General features: G+C 42.4%; 2 protein-coding genes across 4 annotated transcripts in view; both read right to left on the reverse strand.

The window, feature by feature from the left end:
* The window catches only part of USP32 (ubiquitin specific peptidase 32), a 167,618-nt gene that overhangs the window by 77,771 nt on the left and 72,670 nt on the right, over positions 1 to 17,177 (reverse strand). For 2 of the 3 annotated variants that reach the window (XM_074342650.1, XM_074342651.1), the window contains exons 3-4: positions 13,177 to 13,282; positions 3,361 to 3,479 (exon numbers count right to left, since the gene is read on the reverse strand). In XM_074342650.1, the coding sequence (XP_074198751.1) occupies positions 3,361 to 3,479; positions 13,177 to 13,282 (225 nt within the window). Of the gene's footprint in view, positions 1 to 3,360; positions 3,480 to 13,176; positions 13,285 to 17,177 lie in introns of all 3 variants that reach the window. The other variant, XM_074342652.1, reaches the window with a different exon arrangement.
* LOC105065832 (nuclear envelope pore membrane protein POM 121C-like) lies at positions 3,495 to 13,157 on the reverse strand. The gene is given in 2 exon segments (XM_074342654.1): positions 3,495 to 9,864; positions 9,867 to 13,157. Coding segments are annotated over 2 exon segments (3,588 nt in total). The 5' UTR covers positions 9,964 to 13,157; the 3' UTR covers positions 3,495 to 6,373.

The following is a 17,177-nucleotide window of genomic DNA, read 5'->3' on the forward strand; positions in this document are numbered from 1 at the left end:
CTTTAGGTATCAAAAACCAAAAGAAAGCAATTTAACTCCTATGTGGATTTCCTTCATAACTTCATCTGTCACGGCTAATAAAGCACAAGACAGAAAAAGCTGAGAACCATTTCATTTAAATCCACGTCATTTAAATCTAGGTGCTAGGTTCCCCATCTTTTAGCTAAAGTCTTTCCTTTATAGTGTGAGGTCTTTTTTTAGGAATGCAAAATGAAAAACAAAAAACAAAAAACAAAAAAAAATCCAACACAAAGCATTGCTATGGAAGGTCCAAACAAGCCTATTCTAATAAAAGTAAACTGATATTGAAACATAGTAACTTGAAAAGCAAGGGTCTGGATATAATCATCATACACATTACTCAGGAATTACAGCAGGTAAATACATCAAATAGTTGAATCAGATAAAATTAGCCCACTTACGTGTGTTGACTTTTAACCAACCATAGGTACCTAATGATTTAAACAGCCATATACATGAGTATTCCAAAACCTTGGCCTTCATTTCTTTGATCTTTCCTCTTCCAAAGACCTTATTTTTCATATACTACCCTACACATTTACTACCATAGTCTCATATTTTTATTGCGGTAATCATTCCCTTTCCAATAAATGCAATTTTAAGCACTCTGCTCTCCCTGTCACAATTTTCTGTTACGAACGTATTCCTTCTAGTATCCTGACCCAGTGATTTTTGAACTCCACAGTACCTACACCAATAACCTATCTTCCAGATCTACCGATCACTTCTCAATGATTAAAGAACAACTCACTTGATATTTCAGTTTAGTTGACATAGTTAAATACTCCTTCCTCTTGAAATATTTTCATCACTTGGCTTCCAGGACACCACCCTCTTTTGGTCCTTTTCACAGGCTATTCCTTAGGCTCTTTGTTTGTTTGTTTTATTTTTTATTTTAATTAATTAATTAATTAATTTATTTATTTATAACATTTTACCGAGTTATAGTCATTTTACAGTGTTGTGTCAAATTCCAGTATAGAGCACAATTTTTCAGTTATACATGAACATACATATATTCATTGTCACTTTTTTTTTCGCTGTGAGCTACCACAAGATCTTGTATGTATTTCCCTGTGCTATACAGTATAATCTTGTTTGTCTATTCTACATATGCCTTAGGCTCTTCTTTGATTCTTCTTTATCTCGTCAATCTCTAAACATTAGAGTACAGTCTTCCAATTGATTTTCTATTTAAATTCACTCCTAGATGATCTCATCCACATCTATAAGCCAAAAATCCTTTCCCCTGAACTCCACCTTAATCAGAAGCACAGTTACAATTCCACCTGAATGTCTAATGATTCTTTAATTATGTCTTAGTGCTCGCTTCGGCAGCACATATATTAATTATGTCTTAAACTTCTCTTGCTACTGAAAGTCCAAATTTCCCTCTCCTGTAGTGTTCACCATCTCAGTTAATGGCAACTCCATTCATTTACTAAATCAGGCCAAACAACTTAGTCATCCTCTTCTCTTTCCATCATAGTCCATAATCAATACAAGAAAAGATCCTGTCAACTCCACCTTCAAAATAAATGCAGAACCCAGAAAGTCTCATCACCTCACTGATACACCATGATCTAAATGACTAAAACCTCTTACCTAGATTATTCAGTATTCAGATACCTCAATCAGACTCTTTTCAGCATACTTTCTACATAAGAGCCAAGTGATGACGTTTAAAATAAAATTAAACAAAACCTCATATATTCCTCTGCTCAAAATCCTCTAAAGCTTTCTGTCTGACTCACGGTGAAAGCTGAAGAATTCACTGTCCTACAGGGCCATTAATAATATCCCCACCCTCTCCCCCTCCCCCAACCTCAGTATCTTCATTTCCTATTATTCCCTCACTCATTCCATTCCAGCTAAACTGGCCTCTAGTTCCTTGCACAAGTCAAGTACACTTTCCCTCAGGGCCTTTGCTATATTTTCTTCATGGAAAATGTTTCCCCTCGATATCTGCCTGGTTTTCTCTCTCACTTCCTTTTAAAATTCTTTGTTCAAATGTCACTTTCTCAGATAAGCCTTTTCCCAACTATCCTATACAAAATACCTCCACTTGGCCCCCTCCCCTTTAGTCTACTTTGTTTTCTTCTATAGCACTAAATATCATCTAATATATGTACCTGCTATTGTGCCTAAATTTTAAGTGAACTGGGTGGCTAACCACGTTTAATTCCCATCTATAAAATGGGAATGTCTGCATAAAATGAAAAATATTTGTTATTAGAGGGAAAAAAAAAAAGCCCATAATCTAGTTTTTCTTGAGATACTGAAACTTCCAGTCATAAATCACAACCAAAAATACAGGAGGCCAATCCTTCTGCACCAAACACACAGATATGCTAAGTAAAGTGTAACACCATAACTACTACTGAAAACTGCTTAGCCAAGCTCAAAAGCAAGAAAGGGAACTCTCCAGGTGCTATCAACACAGAGGAAACTCAAAAGCCAGAGCGATGAAAAGCTAAAGCCAGAGAGTCAGAAGAGGTATCAGAACCAGAAATATGCATATGGCTGAAGTACTAACAATCAATGCTTATGTAGTTAGGAAGGTGACTAAAATAATTGAATAAAAACTCCCTGAATAAAACCAAGAGCAGTGAAAGACTCTCATATCCGTGAAATGGAAGCGGGTCAAACAGTCATAAGAAATCATACAGCATTGAGTGCTACAGGAAAGGGTCAGAAATTTGTAAAAGTGCTTTCCTCTACCCCCAGAACTTTTCCCATATTAGCAGACACTAGAAAAGAAATAAAAGAATTTTCTCTGTTAATGATACATATTTTCTATTGTTAAAGTCTTTTTTTACAATGAAAACACATTATTTACAAAAACAGAAAAACGACAAATTTTTAAAACCCAACTCCTTCACTATGCAAATCAACTAAGTAAAATAAATGATAAAATAGGCATTGATGAGTCACAGAGGCCACCTATGGCTCAAGGCCATGAGTGACACATCTACACGTTCACGTTCATGATGAAAAGCAATGGGACTACAACTTAAGTAACGCTCAGGTTTCTGCAGGATCACTCGTGTGTGTCTGTGTTTGGTGACATGAGAGTGTGGGCGTGTGTTTCATTATAACTTAGGTACAGACAGTTGCCTTTACAGTAGAATTGAGACTTTTCAGATTCAAATACAGCAGTAATATGTGTCAAGGACCTTTGAGCGTAGCACACAAATCGTTAAAACATCAACCATTAATTACAAAAGTGTCAAGAATAGGCTGTACGTAAACAGCTATTCATCATAGCCAAACTCATACAACTAAGAGTTAATACTTTATCAACAGGTAGGCGTGAAATGTAAATCTTTAAATAAATACCTCTGAGAAACACTTCCTGAGTGTATCTGGGACTTTACCATCCACCACATGGAGCATTCTTTCCATTTCTTCCCGTATAACATAGCTCCCAGATTCGCTTGCAAAAAGACTAAAAATGTCTAGGAGAAAGGAAGAATAAATTAACATTATCACAGATTAAATGGACCCTGGTGGAAGTATGAAGGGAAGAGAAAAGTAACAATTACTGGCTGATTACTAGTGCCAAGAACTTTATAAATATATAATTTATATTATTCCTTTAAAAAAAAACAATGCAAATCAAAACAGCATGATATGATACCTTTTCAAATACCAAACTTGCAAAAATGTTTAGGTGTGACAATACAAAGTGTTAGCAATAAACTGGGAGAAACAGGAAGTTTAATATACTGTTAAATGAGTATAAACTACTGCAACCACTTTGGAGACTAACTTGCCAAAATCTAGTAAAGATGAAGATTTATGTAGAAATTCAATTTCTAGGCAATTCCACCTCCACCTTTGAGAAACTCATACGTATGTGCATGAGATATAACATATACTGGACTATTTCCTGTAATAGCAAAATTTAGGGGAAAAGATAAGTATCTATCAATGAAAAAAGGTAAACTGATACACACAATGAAATATTAGAAAAAAGGAACTAAGTGTTTCAACATGGGTAAGTATCAATAATAATCGAGGGGGAAACAAACTGCAAAATCTGTATAGTATACCATTTATATAAAAATTTTTAACTCTATAAAACAGTTGAAGATATGTGTATGGGTATATAAAATGTCATAAATGTATTAAGACTTGAATGAGGAATGAAAGATCACCAAATTCACAAGAGTGGTTACCTCTGTGAAGGGAAGAATGGGGATGGGACCACAGAGGGATACTGGAGAGAGCTTTACCTTGGCTGTATTTTATTTCCTTTTTTTTTTTAAAGATAGATTCTTAATGACATAAGCAAGGAGAAGAGTCTCACATTCATACTAAAAATTCCAACTAGACTCACAGGAATTCAGTCTTTGTTGTGGAAAGTCCCAGCCTCCTGCGCCTGCCCAGTGCACATACGTGTACACACTCGTGCTCACACTCAGGTGCCAGGATGCCCGCTTCAGGGACTCCTGGAACAACGGTCCTGCCTGTGGGTGGAACTGAGGGAAACTAGCTCAGAGCACTAAACTAAGAGAGTCCACCTTATATAAGGTATAGGTAGAAGCTTGGTTTCTAGACCCATGCCCCACCCCGACTCCAATCTAGTAGGTATTTGAGGCCCCCCCCCCCCCAGCTCCACACCCAACAGAGCTCTTCTTGGGGCGGGGAGGAGCAGTCCCCTGCCACAGAACATTCACCCTCAGTCACAAAGGTGGGGGGACTAGTTACATCTACACCACATTATTTATAAAATAAGAATTACATTTTTATATAATGTTTCCAGAAGGAGCTCTAGTCCCTTGGGAAAGCTGCCTGGGACAGCATTTGAGCCTCTTCTTCACACAGGTATATCTTAACAGTACAGCTAATTTCTAGTCAATAGCATTTATACTTAATCACCTCAATGAACCAAGCTTGAAGGAATTTAAAAGGCAATTTAGCTTAAATACAAAAATAAATTTTTATTTTGTTAAAAATTTTTAAAAATATTTTTCTTTTAGTTTAGACACACACATTCATACTTCTCCCAAAGAGGATGGGCCTGGCAGCAAGGCTCTTGGGCCTAAGGTATGCGGTTTTGGAACAAAGGAAAAAGAAGGGAAGGGGTGGGGAGTAATATAACTTTAAAATGTGGTTCATTAATTTAGATTTTCAAACATACCCTATGCGTGATCTTGCCTAGAGTGAAGTGAGGGAGGTGGAAAAGAAACAGCAGAGGGAAGAGGCCTTTGCTTCCCCTTGGCCCCATCCTCCTGGGCTGCCAGCCCTTAAAGTCAAAACACCATTTGAAAATCCAGGACTCGGCACTTACAGCCGTAAAGTGGTGCTACTTTGCACATTCAATTAGCTAGGCTCTAGAAACATAAGAAACAGTTAAGTCCGGCACTACCAACGTGCCGCCACTCATACAATTCAATGCTTCCTCCAAACTCGATTCAAAGAGCAACAGACATGAGCATCAGACAAAATAACACAGAACAAGGCTTTAAATGTACAATCCCGGAGAGGCAGACAAGCCCAGTGAGGCCAACAGGGTAGGTGGGTGAGGGGGCAGCTGAAAGCAGCGGTGGGCATCCTGCCTGCTCCAAGAGCTTCCATCTCCTGGAGTGAGGTACCACCCCTGGGTCTGCCAGGCTAACAGTCTTGAGCCACCAAGCTTTTAGGAGCCAAACTGGCAGAGAGGGTAGGGGATGAAACATCGGCTCAGACTTGGCAGGAGGAAGTGGAACAGCAGGAGCGGCACCCACTGGGGTCTCCAAGGCAAAGCTAGATTCAGGATCATTTTAAAAGGAATCGATCCTGTAAGGAACCAGAGAGGGATAAAGCAGCAAGAAATGGGGAAACAGTCCCCTAAAGGGACAAGAAGGGGAGAACCACTTTTTATAGCCAAGCCAAGCAAGGTAAAGCTTTAGGGATAATCCATTTCCCCCAATCCCATCAAGTGCATATCAGAGATGCAAGAGGGTGACCCTCCATTACCCTCCAGCAAAGATGGCTCTTGGGGGAAAAGGAGGGAAGGAAGGCCGCCTGACTAAGCTTATACACCACACAAGAGTCAGGGAAGGAAGTAGACCGTATGTATAGGTGTTTCTTAAGTTCTCTCCAGCCTCACCAGCGGAATTGTCCCAGTAAGGTAGCAAGCTCCTGCCCCGCCCCATCCTGCCCCACCTCCCTTGAGAGGCCCAAGGATTCTGCTTCCCGGAGGAGAGGGGAACAGCCGCCTGGGCTGCCACTACCTCCCTGGTGGTTGAAGCCAGAGGTCTGGGGTAGGTCTGCTTTATGGAACTAGAGGGGTCAGAGGCTCTTCCTAGCAGGTGCCGAGATCCAGATTTGGGCAAGGGGCAGGGGAGTGGGGCAGGGACAAAGGCTATTTCTTGCGGGTGTGCTGCCTTCGGGCCTGCAGTCGCTGCTGAGCCCCTGAGGTCTTGGATCCTGCACCAATGGAAAAGGAAGGGGCCGCCGGTCCAAAAGGTCCGACTCCAACAAAGCCTTGGGTGGGTGTTGAGGATGCTCCAAAGGAGAGGCTGCTGCCCGATGTGCCCACTCCAGGGGCAGGGGTGTTCTGACCAAAGGTGGATGTGGAGGTGCCTCCAAACACAGGTCTGCTATCTGGCGTGCTGGCCACATTGAAGGCTAAGGCTGTGCTCTGGCTAGACGCGCCCAAGCTGTTCTGACTCAAGCCTCCCCCGAAAGGGGTGGTGCTGCCCGTGGTCCCACTCTGTTCTGCTCTGAAGCCAAACGCTCCAGAGGTGGTACTGGTGCCTGGGGTGGCCACGCTGATCCCAGAGCCCCCGCTGCTGGCTGGCGCCACCGATCCCCCAAATGTGGAGGGCGATGGCATTGTGCTGCCAAACATCAAGCTGCTGGTGGTCTGGGTTGTAGCTCCAAAGCCAGACACGGTGGCTGCACCAAAGGAGAAAACAGCTGTGGTGCTGTCGAAGGCTGGCTGGGTGCTGGCAGGGGTGCCGAAGGCAGGGGCTGTGGGCTTCACACCACCAAATGCTGACTGCGTGGTACTGCCAAAGGCCGGCTGGGCTGGGGCTGGCGCTAGGGCTGCAGCTGGGGCTGGGGCTGCAGAGTTTCCAAAAGTGAAAGAGCTGCCAAAGCTGGGGATGAGGCCTGGCTTGCTCGCCCCCTGCTGCTGCCCATCAGCGGCCCTGAAGGTGGGCTGGGGGTTGGCTCCCGGGTAGGGTGGCAGAGGGGGCTTGGCGCTTGAGCCTAAGGGAATGTTGAATGCCAGCGTGGGCTGGCTGCTGGCGACCGGGGCGGAGGTGCTGAGGGTGCCACCAAAACCACCAAAGCTGGCAGTGCTGTTGCCACTGGCAGTGGTCTGAGTGGCACTGGGAAGGGACTGGCCAAAGGTGGTGACTGTTGTTGAAGCAGACACGGAAGGAGACTTGCCAAATTGGAATATGGAGCCCACGGCTGGGGTGAAGTTGGTACCAGAAGCAGGGGGGGTCCCAAAGAGGAAGGGCTGGGAGGTGAAGGCCGTCGTGCTGGTCATGCTGTTCAGGGTACTGGTCGTGTTGCTCACACTGAAGCCGAATGGAGGGTTCGGAGCAGAGTCTGTGGAGGTGCTGGCTGTGGTCATGGAAGCCACTGTCGGGGTGGCACTGGCCTGGCCCATGAAGAGAGGGGCACTCGTGGTAGTGACTGGAGAAGCTGTTTGCTTGAAGAAGGGAGTTAACAGGGGCACAGATGTAGGTGGCCCCACGGTGCTGAAGATAGGCTTGAAAGTCAGGGGTGGGGTGCTGGTCGTCGTGGGGAGGGCTGAGCTGGAAGAGGCCATGGTTGTGACCCTGGATGGGCTAGAAGGCAAGGGGCCTTCATTCTCGCTTTTAGGTGGAGCTGCAAAAATTGGCTTGATCATGGGAGATGCTGATGACACAGCAGGAGCTGCAGAGACAGGAGGGTCTGCAGGTGTGGTGTTCAGCATTCCAAACAGAATGCTCTGCTTGGGGGTGGGAGATAGGGCAGGCAGAGCTGGGGACTTGGCAGGTGTCTTGGCCTGAGGGGCTGGCAGTGACCTGGTGGTGTCAGTGACTGGTCCTGTGGAAGAAGCAGGGGTCAGCCGCAAGAAAATGGCTGTGGATGTGGAGTCTGAGGAGATGTCTGGAAGGGGTCCTGACTGTGAAGAGCCAAGAAGGGCCAGAGGGCTGGGTGACTTTGGAGGTGAATGGGCCACAGTGGCTGCCACTCCAGCAGATTCAGGGAGGGATGGTAGGCCTGGGGAATTCTGCATCTTCTTCAAGCTCTCCAGCAGTGGGTTAGTGCTTGGGGCTGGGAAGGAGGCTGGGGAGGAGGCAGTCCCAGAAGCAGGCAGGGTAAAAGTGAAAGAAGGCTGACTGGGAGATGGGTTCTCAGTGACAGAGTTCGAGGCAGGATCAGTCTTATCCTCCAAGACCTTGTTAAGCCACTGTAGTGAAGCTTTCTTTTCCAAATCGAAGTCTTCAGCGGTGACTGAATAACCAAGCTGGGGAGGTGGAGGGAAGGTCAGCGGGTCCCCTCTCCTGGAGGGCAGCAGCTGCACCTTCCGTTTACGCTGCCCAGAGCTGCCAGGTGTTGATGGGGAATTCCACGAGTTCGGTGTCTTCCCTGTGGTTGTATCTGCAACCTCTTCTCCCCGGGACTCCTTGTCTGTTACCAATGGAGTTGAAGAGCTAGAATCATGAGAAAGCTCCTCTTCTCTTATTTTCTTTGCTGGCCTCTCTGGTGTCTGGGAGCGGGGTGAGGGGCGGCTAGAGAACGGAGATGAACTGGGTCCACTCCTCTTCCACAGCTGAGAGACACCTCGAGTGGAACTGTAAGAACTGGTGATGGCGTTGCGGCTGGAGCTAGGGATGCCACCCGTGTACGTGCTTGTCAAGCAGCTCACATAAGAGGTGCAGGGTCTCTTATGCAGGTGGTCATCTGAGCTCTGGGAATTGAGACCTCTTTTCAGAGACCCAGGCTTAGGCACAAAAGAAGCAGGGACTCCATTGGCCACCAGGGGCTCAAATGCTGAAAGTCCTCTCACATTGCTATCATGGCGCCCTCTTTTGTTTTCCTGGCTATCAGCAAATATTTGGTCTTCCTCCTCTACTATTCTTTTCTTCCTCTCTTTGAGGGCACGCAGTACAGTCTCCTTTGCACATGGGTCTGGGGCACTAGTTGAAGGTGAGGACAATGTTGAGCTGATAATCTTCTCTGGTATTGGAGAACGAGTCAATCTGCTATCCGGAGGAGCAATTCTCACTGTCACTGGGCTGCACACCATTTTGGAGTTTCGAACAGAAAGCACAGTCTTCTTGTGATAACCATTCCAGCATACTGTGGGAAGTGTCCCCAGCAAGGAATATTGGGCCCGCTGGATTGGGTATCTTCTTCGAGGTGTTATTACAAACGGATGTGATGAAGTCCCACAATCCCGGTGGGCAGGCCTCCGAGATGGTCGAAGAGGAGAGGGGAAGGAGGGGTGAACGCGAACGCGATTGGGATGCGCTGACTGAACGGGCGGCGCTGCGGGGCGGGCGGGTGGGCGGCGGCCAGGCCTCTCCCGCAGGTCCCTGGCCTCCGGGGTGGGGGCAGGCTGCGGGGGGTCGGGCGTGCCCAGGTAACTGCCCATGAGGAGCAGTTCAGCGCGGTCAGGTCCTTCGAGAAGGCTCCGCGGCTCTAGGAGACTTCAGCTTACTGCCGACTTAGCTGGAGGCGAGGCGAGCAGTGTACGCTGACGCCGCGCGTTCCAAACGAACCAGAAGGCGCGCAACCCTCGGGGCTCGCGGCTCAGTCCCCACCAGGCCGCTGGAGCCGCCACAGCCAGCCAGGCCAGCGCAGCCGCCGCCAGCACGAGGCCGAGCAGCGACAGGCGGAGGAGCGCCGCCCAGCTGGCCCGCCGCTGCCCCCGCCCCGGCCGTCCCTGGCACTCGCCATGGGCCGCCACGGCGCGCCTCCTCCAGCCGCAGCAGCCGCCAGAGACATCGCGGCTCCGCGCCGTGGAGAAGACTTCTATTTCTTAAAAAACAAGATCTGGTACAAAAATAACACGATGTGGACATATTATATGTACGTTTGAAATACTGTTATGGGTTGAACTGCATCACCCCAAAAGATACGCTGAAATCCTAACCTTCAGGTACCTGAGAATATGACCTTATGTGGAAAGACAGAAGACAGAAAGATAGAAAGGACATTCCATCTCTCTGAAGGCCCAGTGGGTTCCACTGCCTGACCTTCCACATCCCAAGGCTGATCCCCTTGTGGGGAATATTTGGTGTTATGGGTTGAATTGTATCCCCCACAAAAGATGTTGAAGTCCTAACCCTAGTACCCATGAATGTGATCTTATTTGAACTAAGGTCTTTGCAGATATAACCAAGTTAAGATGAGGTTAAGGTGGGTCCCAATCCAGTATGACTGATTATAAGAAGAGAAGACAGACCCAGTGGGAAGAAAGCCATGTGACGAGATAAGAGATTGGAGTGATGCAGGTGCAAGCCAAGGAACATCAAGGACTGATGGCCACCACCAGGAGTTGGGAAAAAGGAAGGGTTGTTCCCTGGAGATTTCAGAGGGAGCAAGAACCTGCTAACATCTTAATTTTGGACTTTTAGCCTTCAGAATTATATCCAGAGATAATACATTTCTGTTGTTTTGAGACATCCAGTTTGTGGTATTTGTAACAGCCGCCCTAGGAAACTAATACAACTGTATAATAAAAATTATTAAAAATTTAAAATATAGGTGTTTGTGACCTCCAAATTGGTTATCTTTATTTACTGGCTGCCTGGAGCCAGAGCATGTGTTTGTTGGTAGAGGGATGCTAATTTGAAAAAACCAGGGTCACAGTTCAATTCCAATACACAAAATCGGGTTTCTGGGTATGTTCATCAGCCTCATTGTGATAACATGGATATATACATGCTTCAAAACGTATCAAAATCTACATGCTTTAAATATGTGCATTTTATTGTATGTCAATTATACCTCAATAAAACTGTAAAAAAGGAAACAGATTAAGAACAACAGTCTAAAGTCAGAAGTAAGAAGATTCTGAGAGATTTAGATGCAGTTAAGAGTGTAGGTTAGAAAAGGAAGAAAGCAGAAAGACCAGCATCCAGCGGGCAAGGGTAAAAACCCAGGGATTTTTAAAGCAAAATGTCATTCTCTGTTTAATATAAACACCTTCCTAAACTTCCCCTGGAAATTTTCCAATAAAATTTCCTTTGCTTATTAATACCCTAGGTAAGAGCAGATTTATCTCTGGGGACCTCAAAGAAATGAATGAGGAGACAGAAAATAGTAGAAGTAATTAAATGAATAAATTAAAAATGAAGTAAAATAAATGAATATCCTAGGAAACACATATGGACAATGAACGTAAGGCTATCTTCCCTTTCATGTTTAGGCAGTAAATGATGCCCTCTCATCATAACATTTCCCTTCTTAGTAGGACTTAAGTAATAGATGAGGTGCCATTCTCTTCTAGGCTTAGATAACTGACCTAATAAACTTAATCTCTGAAGTTAAAAATAAAACCGTTAAAAAGAAACATTTTACCAAGAATTTGTATAAAACATTATAAAGTAAATGAACTTTTGGTGTATTTGTGAAGTACGGCAAGAAGAGATTACTAAGTCTATGTCACCAGAATTGTTTTTTAAATAGTAGCTTTATTGAGATATAATGCAAATTTCATACAATTCACCCTTTTAAAATGTACAATTCAGTGGTTTTTAGTATATTTACAGGATTGTGCAACAGTCACCGCTATCTAATTTCAGAACATTTTTACCCCAAAAGAAACTCCATACTCATTAGCAGTAGCTCTCCATTTCCCTCTCACCCTTGCCTCTGGCAACCACTAATTTATATTCTGTCTCTATAGATTTGCCTAATCTGGACATTTCATATAACTGGAACCATATAATGTGTGGCCTATTTTGACTGGCATTTATCACTTAACATGTTTTCAGGTTTATCCATGTTGTAGCATATATCAGTTGGAGGAGAGTTGAATTTGTTGCCCCTGAATATGTCATTTTGGCATGAGAATTGTTCTGAGCTTAAAGGCAATAGAAACTCAGCAGATTAAGGAAAACCTCTGTTCCCTCCCCTTCAACAGTCTAAATTTACATTAAAAAAGGGGGCAAATACCAGAAAGAGAGCTATTATCACAGAAACCTTTTTACCTAAGAAACTTACCTGCATAACTGGGCAGCCTTTGTTTTCCAAACATCTCTGCTGCCTTCCAGTGAATGGATTTCCTTCCCTTTGTACCCCCAAGACTCCTGTCCCTTTCCTTAGCTCAGAATGTTATATAAGCCTCAATTACCTGGCTGCTCTTTGGGTCTCGTATTTTTATGGGGCTCACGGACATACATATAAAATTTGTTTGTTTTTCTCCTGTTAATCTGTCTTATATCAATTTAATTATGATACAGAAGGGAAGAAGGAAAATTTTTTCTGCTCCTACAAAGTATTTTATTCCTTCTTATTGGTGAGTAATATTCTATTGCTGGTTATATCATATTTTGTTTCAGCTGAACCCATCAGTTTTTTTTAAACTTTTTTTATTGAGTTATACTCATTTTACAACGTTGTGTCAAATTCCAGTGTAGAGCACAATTTTTCAGTTATACATGAACATACATATATTCATTGCCACATTTTTCTTCACTGTGAGTTACTCAGCTGAACCCATCAGCTGATGGGCATTATGGCTGTTTTCATTTTGTGACTGTTACAAACATGCTGTTATGAACATTTTTTTCCTAATGAATATATGTTTGCAATTTTCTTGGGTATGTACCTTGGAGTAGAATCGCTGGGTCATACGAAAACTCAATGTTTAATGGTCTGAGGAACTGCCAATTTTCCAAAGTGGCTGCATTATTTTACATTTTCAGCACCAACGTATGAGGGTTACAACTTTTCCACATCCTCACCTCACCAATATTAATACTATCTATTTTAGCCATCCCAGTGAGTGTGAAGTGGTATCTCATTGCTAACTTTAACTTATATTTCCCAAATAACTAATGTTTAGCATTTTTCTAGTGCTTATTGGTTACTTGTATATCTTCTTTGAAGAAATATCAATTCAAATCCTTGGAACGTCATCAAAATTTTGAGGTAGATTATTCTGCACCAGATGTAGTATTTTTTACATTTTGAGACAGTAAAAGTACTTACATTTTGCTTTCTCTTCATCTTTGCCTCTTGTAAGAAGGACAAGTCCAACTATTAAGTTATTGAAGTGCAGTCCTTTGGATGTTCCACCAAAAGAACAGTAAATCACCTAGAAGAAAATGATAAAGCCAACCTTAGATGTTTCAGTTGTTGAGGAATTTGAGGCTGATATCAGCTTTAACAAATCTTATCTCCAATTCAAACAAGGCCCTGGCAAACTTAAGTGCAATGATTTACTACAAAGGTCCTTCCTCCTCTTCCTCCTTTACACCTGTTATTGCACTCAGCCAAGAATATACTGTATCTGCTCTAAAGTACATATATCACTAGATCACACACCTTCTCTGGAGAGTACTCATCAAGGTCAAGGAGGTAAGTTCCTCCCCCCTCAATAGTCCCAATAATGTGATAAGAATTTTGTGCAATGAGAGAACATCCTTCAAACTCTGTTAAACTTATACACATCAACTTGATTTGAAAGATCAACATTCTCTAAGTGAATATTCAGAAATACAATGGCAATTAAATCGCAATATATAAATGTACAAATTAACATGTTGTACACTTTAAATTTATACAATGTTATATGTCAAATATATTTGATTTCTTTAAGTTAAAAAAAGAAGGAAATACAAAAGACTTCTTTACACTCTTAGAATTGAGTATTAAAGTACTCAGAAACAAAGAAGAAAAGCTATTCCATTAAAGAAAGGGATAGTAACATCAATCACATAAATTCATTCATTCAACAATTCTTTGTTGAACGCCTAGGGTGATAGTGTGATATAACAAACATTTATTTGGTCTTCCTCCAGGTTCCTAACATAAAAGCTTCTAAAATGTTTGGAATTCCCAGAGTGATATAAGTGAAAGAAGCATCTTCTGTTATTCATAATATGCCCCTCTCAACTGTACCTGAATTTATGCTAATAAAGTGGCTCTCGGTGGGTCCTTACAAAGCTTGGGAGCTGGTAGTCAGAGAAACTAATGCTGTGATTAGAGGGTTAGAACTTTCAGCCCCACTTCCTAATCTCAGGGAAAGGGAGAGGGGCTGAAGCTAATCACTAATGGCAAGTGAGTTAATCAATCATGCCTATGTAAAAACTCCTGAACTCCAGGGTTTGCTGGTGTACACATCAAGGTGCAAGAAGGGTGTTACTCCCAGAAAGGACATGGAAGCTCTGTGCACCATCCCCTTCCTCCTACCTACTCCCCATCACACCCCACACATCTCTTTCCATTTGGCTGCTCCTAAGTTGTATCCTTTATAACAATAGACTGGTAAGAAGGTGACTTCCTGAGTTCTGCGGGCCATTCTGAAGCAAATTTTTGAATCCCAGGAGGGGGACATGGGAACCCTTGACTTACAGCTGATTGGTCAGAAGTACAGAGTCTAGGACCTGCAACTGGCATCTTCTGAAGAAGGGGGCAGACCTGTGGGGTCTGCGCTAACCCTGGTTACTTGGTATCAGAACTGAGCTGAATTGTAGGACATCCAGTTGGTGCCCAGAGAGTTGGAGAACTGATTAATGTGGGGGAAAAACCCCACATATTTGGTGTCAGAAGTGCTGTGCTGTTTAAAAAGAAAACAAAATAACCCGATCTAGTATCTGCTATGCATAGTCTGTCACTAAAATACATGATTAAAGATAATTCAAAAAATGAAACTTAAATGGTCAACATATGAAAATACATATTCATTAAATGATATTTATAAGTATATTTAATAACATTTTGACAGCTGATGCAAAAACTGTGTGTCTCTAGTGCCACTGATAGCAAAAACTAGCATAGGGAGATGGCTCCAGATCAGAAAGATAAAAAACATAAAAAGAACATAGCAAATATACTTTGTGGAATAACTATTTCTAGTTGGCCCCTCCATAAACAGAAGAAAGTAACAGAAAAAAATACTCTATCCCTGGGGGAGGAATAGGAAAACATCTTAACCTCAGACCTTTAAAAATGCTCTATCATTAGGGGAGAGGCAGAATCACTGAGGAAGTCTCACCCTCCAAGATCCAGAGACACAATGACTGCCTAAACTGAGACAGAAATAGGACAACAGAGAATGTTCCCCACATTTGTACCCCTCAGCCACCCCCGCCACTGGGCCAGCAAACACTGAGGAATAAATAACAGCAAGCAGTCCACTGCTGAAGGAGGCGGAAAGGTGTGGAGAGACATCTTCTCTGAGGTACAGAAACAAAGAGAAAATAAGCTCAAAAGATCAAGGTAGAGCAGACATTGGAAAAGAGTCTTCTGGCAAACAGGCCTCTACTGTAAAAAAGGTAACCCTAAACTGGAATTTGAAGCCTAGAGTGCACTGTGGGTAGCCATAGCAACACAAGAAACAGCTCATCTACAGACTAGACTGACTCAACTACTCATGCTAAAGACCTAGCCAGGCATAAACACTATTATTAGCTCAATCTCTGCTGTCTGATACAAAACATCCACCTTCCCACCACAAATTGTAAGTCACACGAGGAAGAAAAGAAAAAAACCCAAACCTCACATACTGACAAAGGAAAAACATGGCAACAGAGTTCAGTAAATCTTTGGTTATCACCCCCTAACAAAAAAAATTAAATAAATAAATTAAAATTAAAAAAAAAAAACCTTTGGACTGGCTCAACAGTAAACTCAACAGAATCAAGTTAGAGATTATCCAAAATGAAACACAGAGCGGAAAAGAATGTGGTGATGGGAGGGAACAAAACAGAAAACCCAAGAGCTGTGAGAAAATATCAAATGATTTTACACGTAATCGAAATCCTAGAAGAAAATAGGATGAGGCAGAAGAAACAGGTGGAGCTAAAGACTGAGAATTTTTCAAAACTAATAAAGACATAAAACTATACAGATAGAAGCTGTTCAGAGAACAGGGAGGATAAATCACACCTCTAACCCTCGCCCCCAAAATCAACTGGACAAATCATATCCAAACTATTTGAAACAAAAGATAAAACGAAAATCTTTAAGGCAGCCAGAGGAAAAAAAAAACAAATTACATTGAGAGAAACATTTCTCATCAAACACTACATAAGCCAGAAAACAGTGAAGTGACACACTGAAAGCACTAAAACAAAAACAAAAACAAAAACAAAAACAAAAACAAAAACAAAACTGTGAATCCTATACCCAATGAATATATCTTTGAAAAAGAAAGAACAATAAACTTTTTCAGGAAAATTAAAACAGAGACGTCATTACCAGAAAACTTACTACACACAAGGACACAAGAAAGTACTTCAGGCTGAAGGAAATATGATTCCAAACAGATACATGTATCTACACAAAGAAATAAGAGTAGAAAATAGCATAAATGAAGGTAAATATAAAATTTACTTGTTTTCTTATTTTTAATTGTTCTAAAAGGTAACTGGCTGGCTAAAGGAATAATAGTAAAAATTTAATGAGTTTATAGCATATGTAAAAGTAAAACATATATCAAAAGCACAGAAGGAATTGGAAGAGGAATTGAAAGCATCCTGTTGTATACTGCGTCATACCACGTACCTTGATCTTTACATTGTCAGTCAGCAAGAAATTAATCATAGCACAAAAACACAAAATGTTGTGTTTAACTCAACATTAACTCCATTAATAAATTTTTATTATAGTAATAAAAACAACAGCTAACACTTCAATGGTCATTATGTGGCATATGACTGTTGTCCTAAGTGCTTTACCAGCATTAAGCCTCAAGATGATTCCATGAGGAAGATATTACTGGTGTTCCTATTTTATGGCTGAGGAAAACTAGAGCCCAAGGAGATTTAAGTTAACTTGTGCAGAGCCATACAAATGAAGTGGTAGGGTCAAGATTCAAGCCTAGGCTCCTGAAACTAAACTCTTAACCACTTCATAGTTCTACAGTACAATTATATACATTCTATAGTACTGTATGAAATGAAAGACATCACCATAAAGATGTACACCATTTTGGTGAAATATATTGAAGATCAAGAAATTTCAAATGATCACAAACTCAATTTACA

This window comes from Camelus bactrianus, chromosome 16 (genome assembly GCF_048773025.1).
Source record: "Camelus bactrianus isolate YW-2024 breed Bactrian camel chromosome 16, ASM4877302v1, whole genome shotgun sequence".
NCBI classification, from domain to species: domain Eukaryota; kingdom Metazoa; phylum Chordata; class Mammalia; order Artiodactyla; family Camelidae; genus Camelus; species Camelus bactrianus.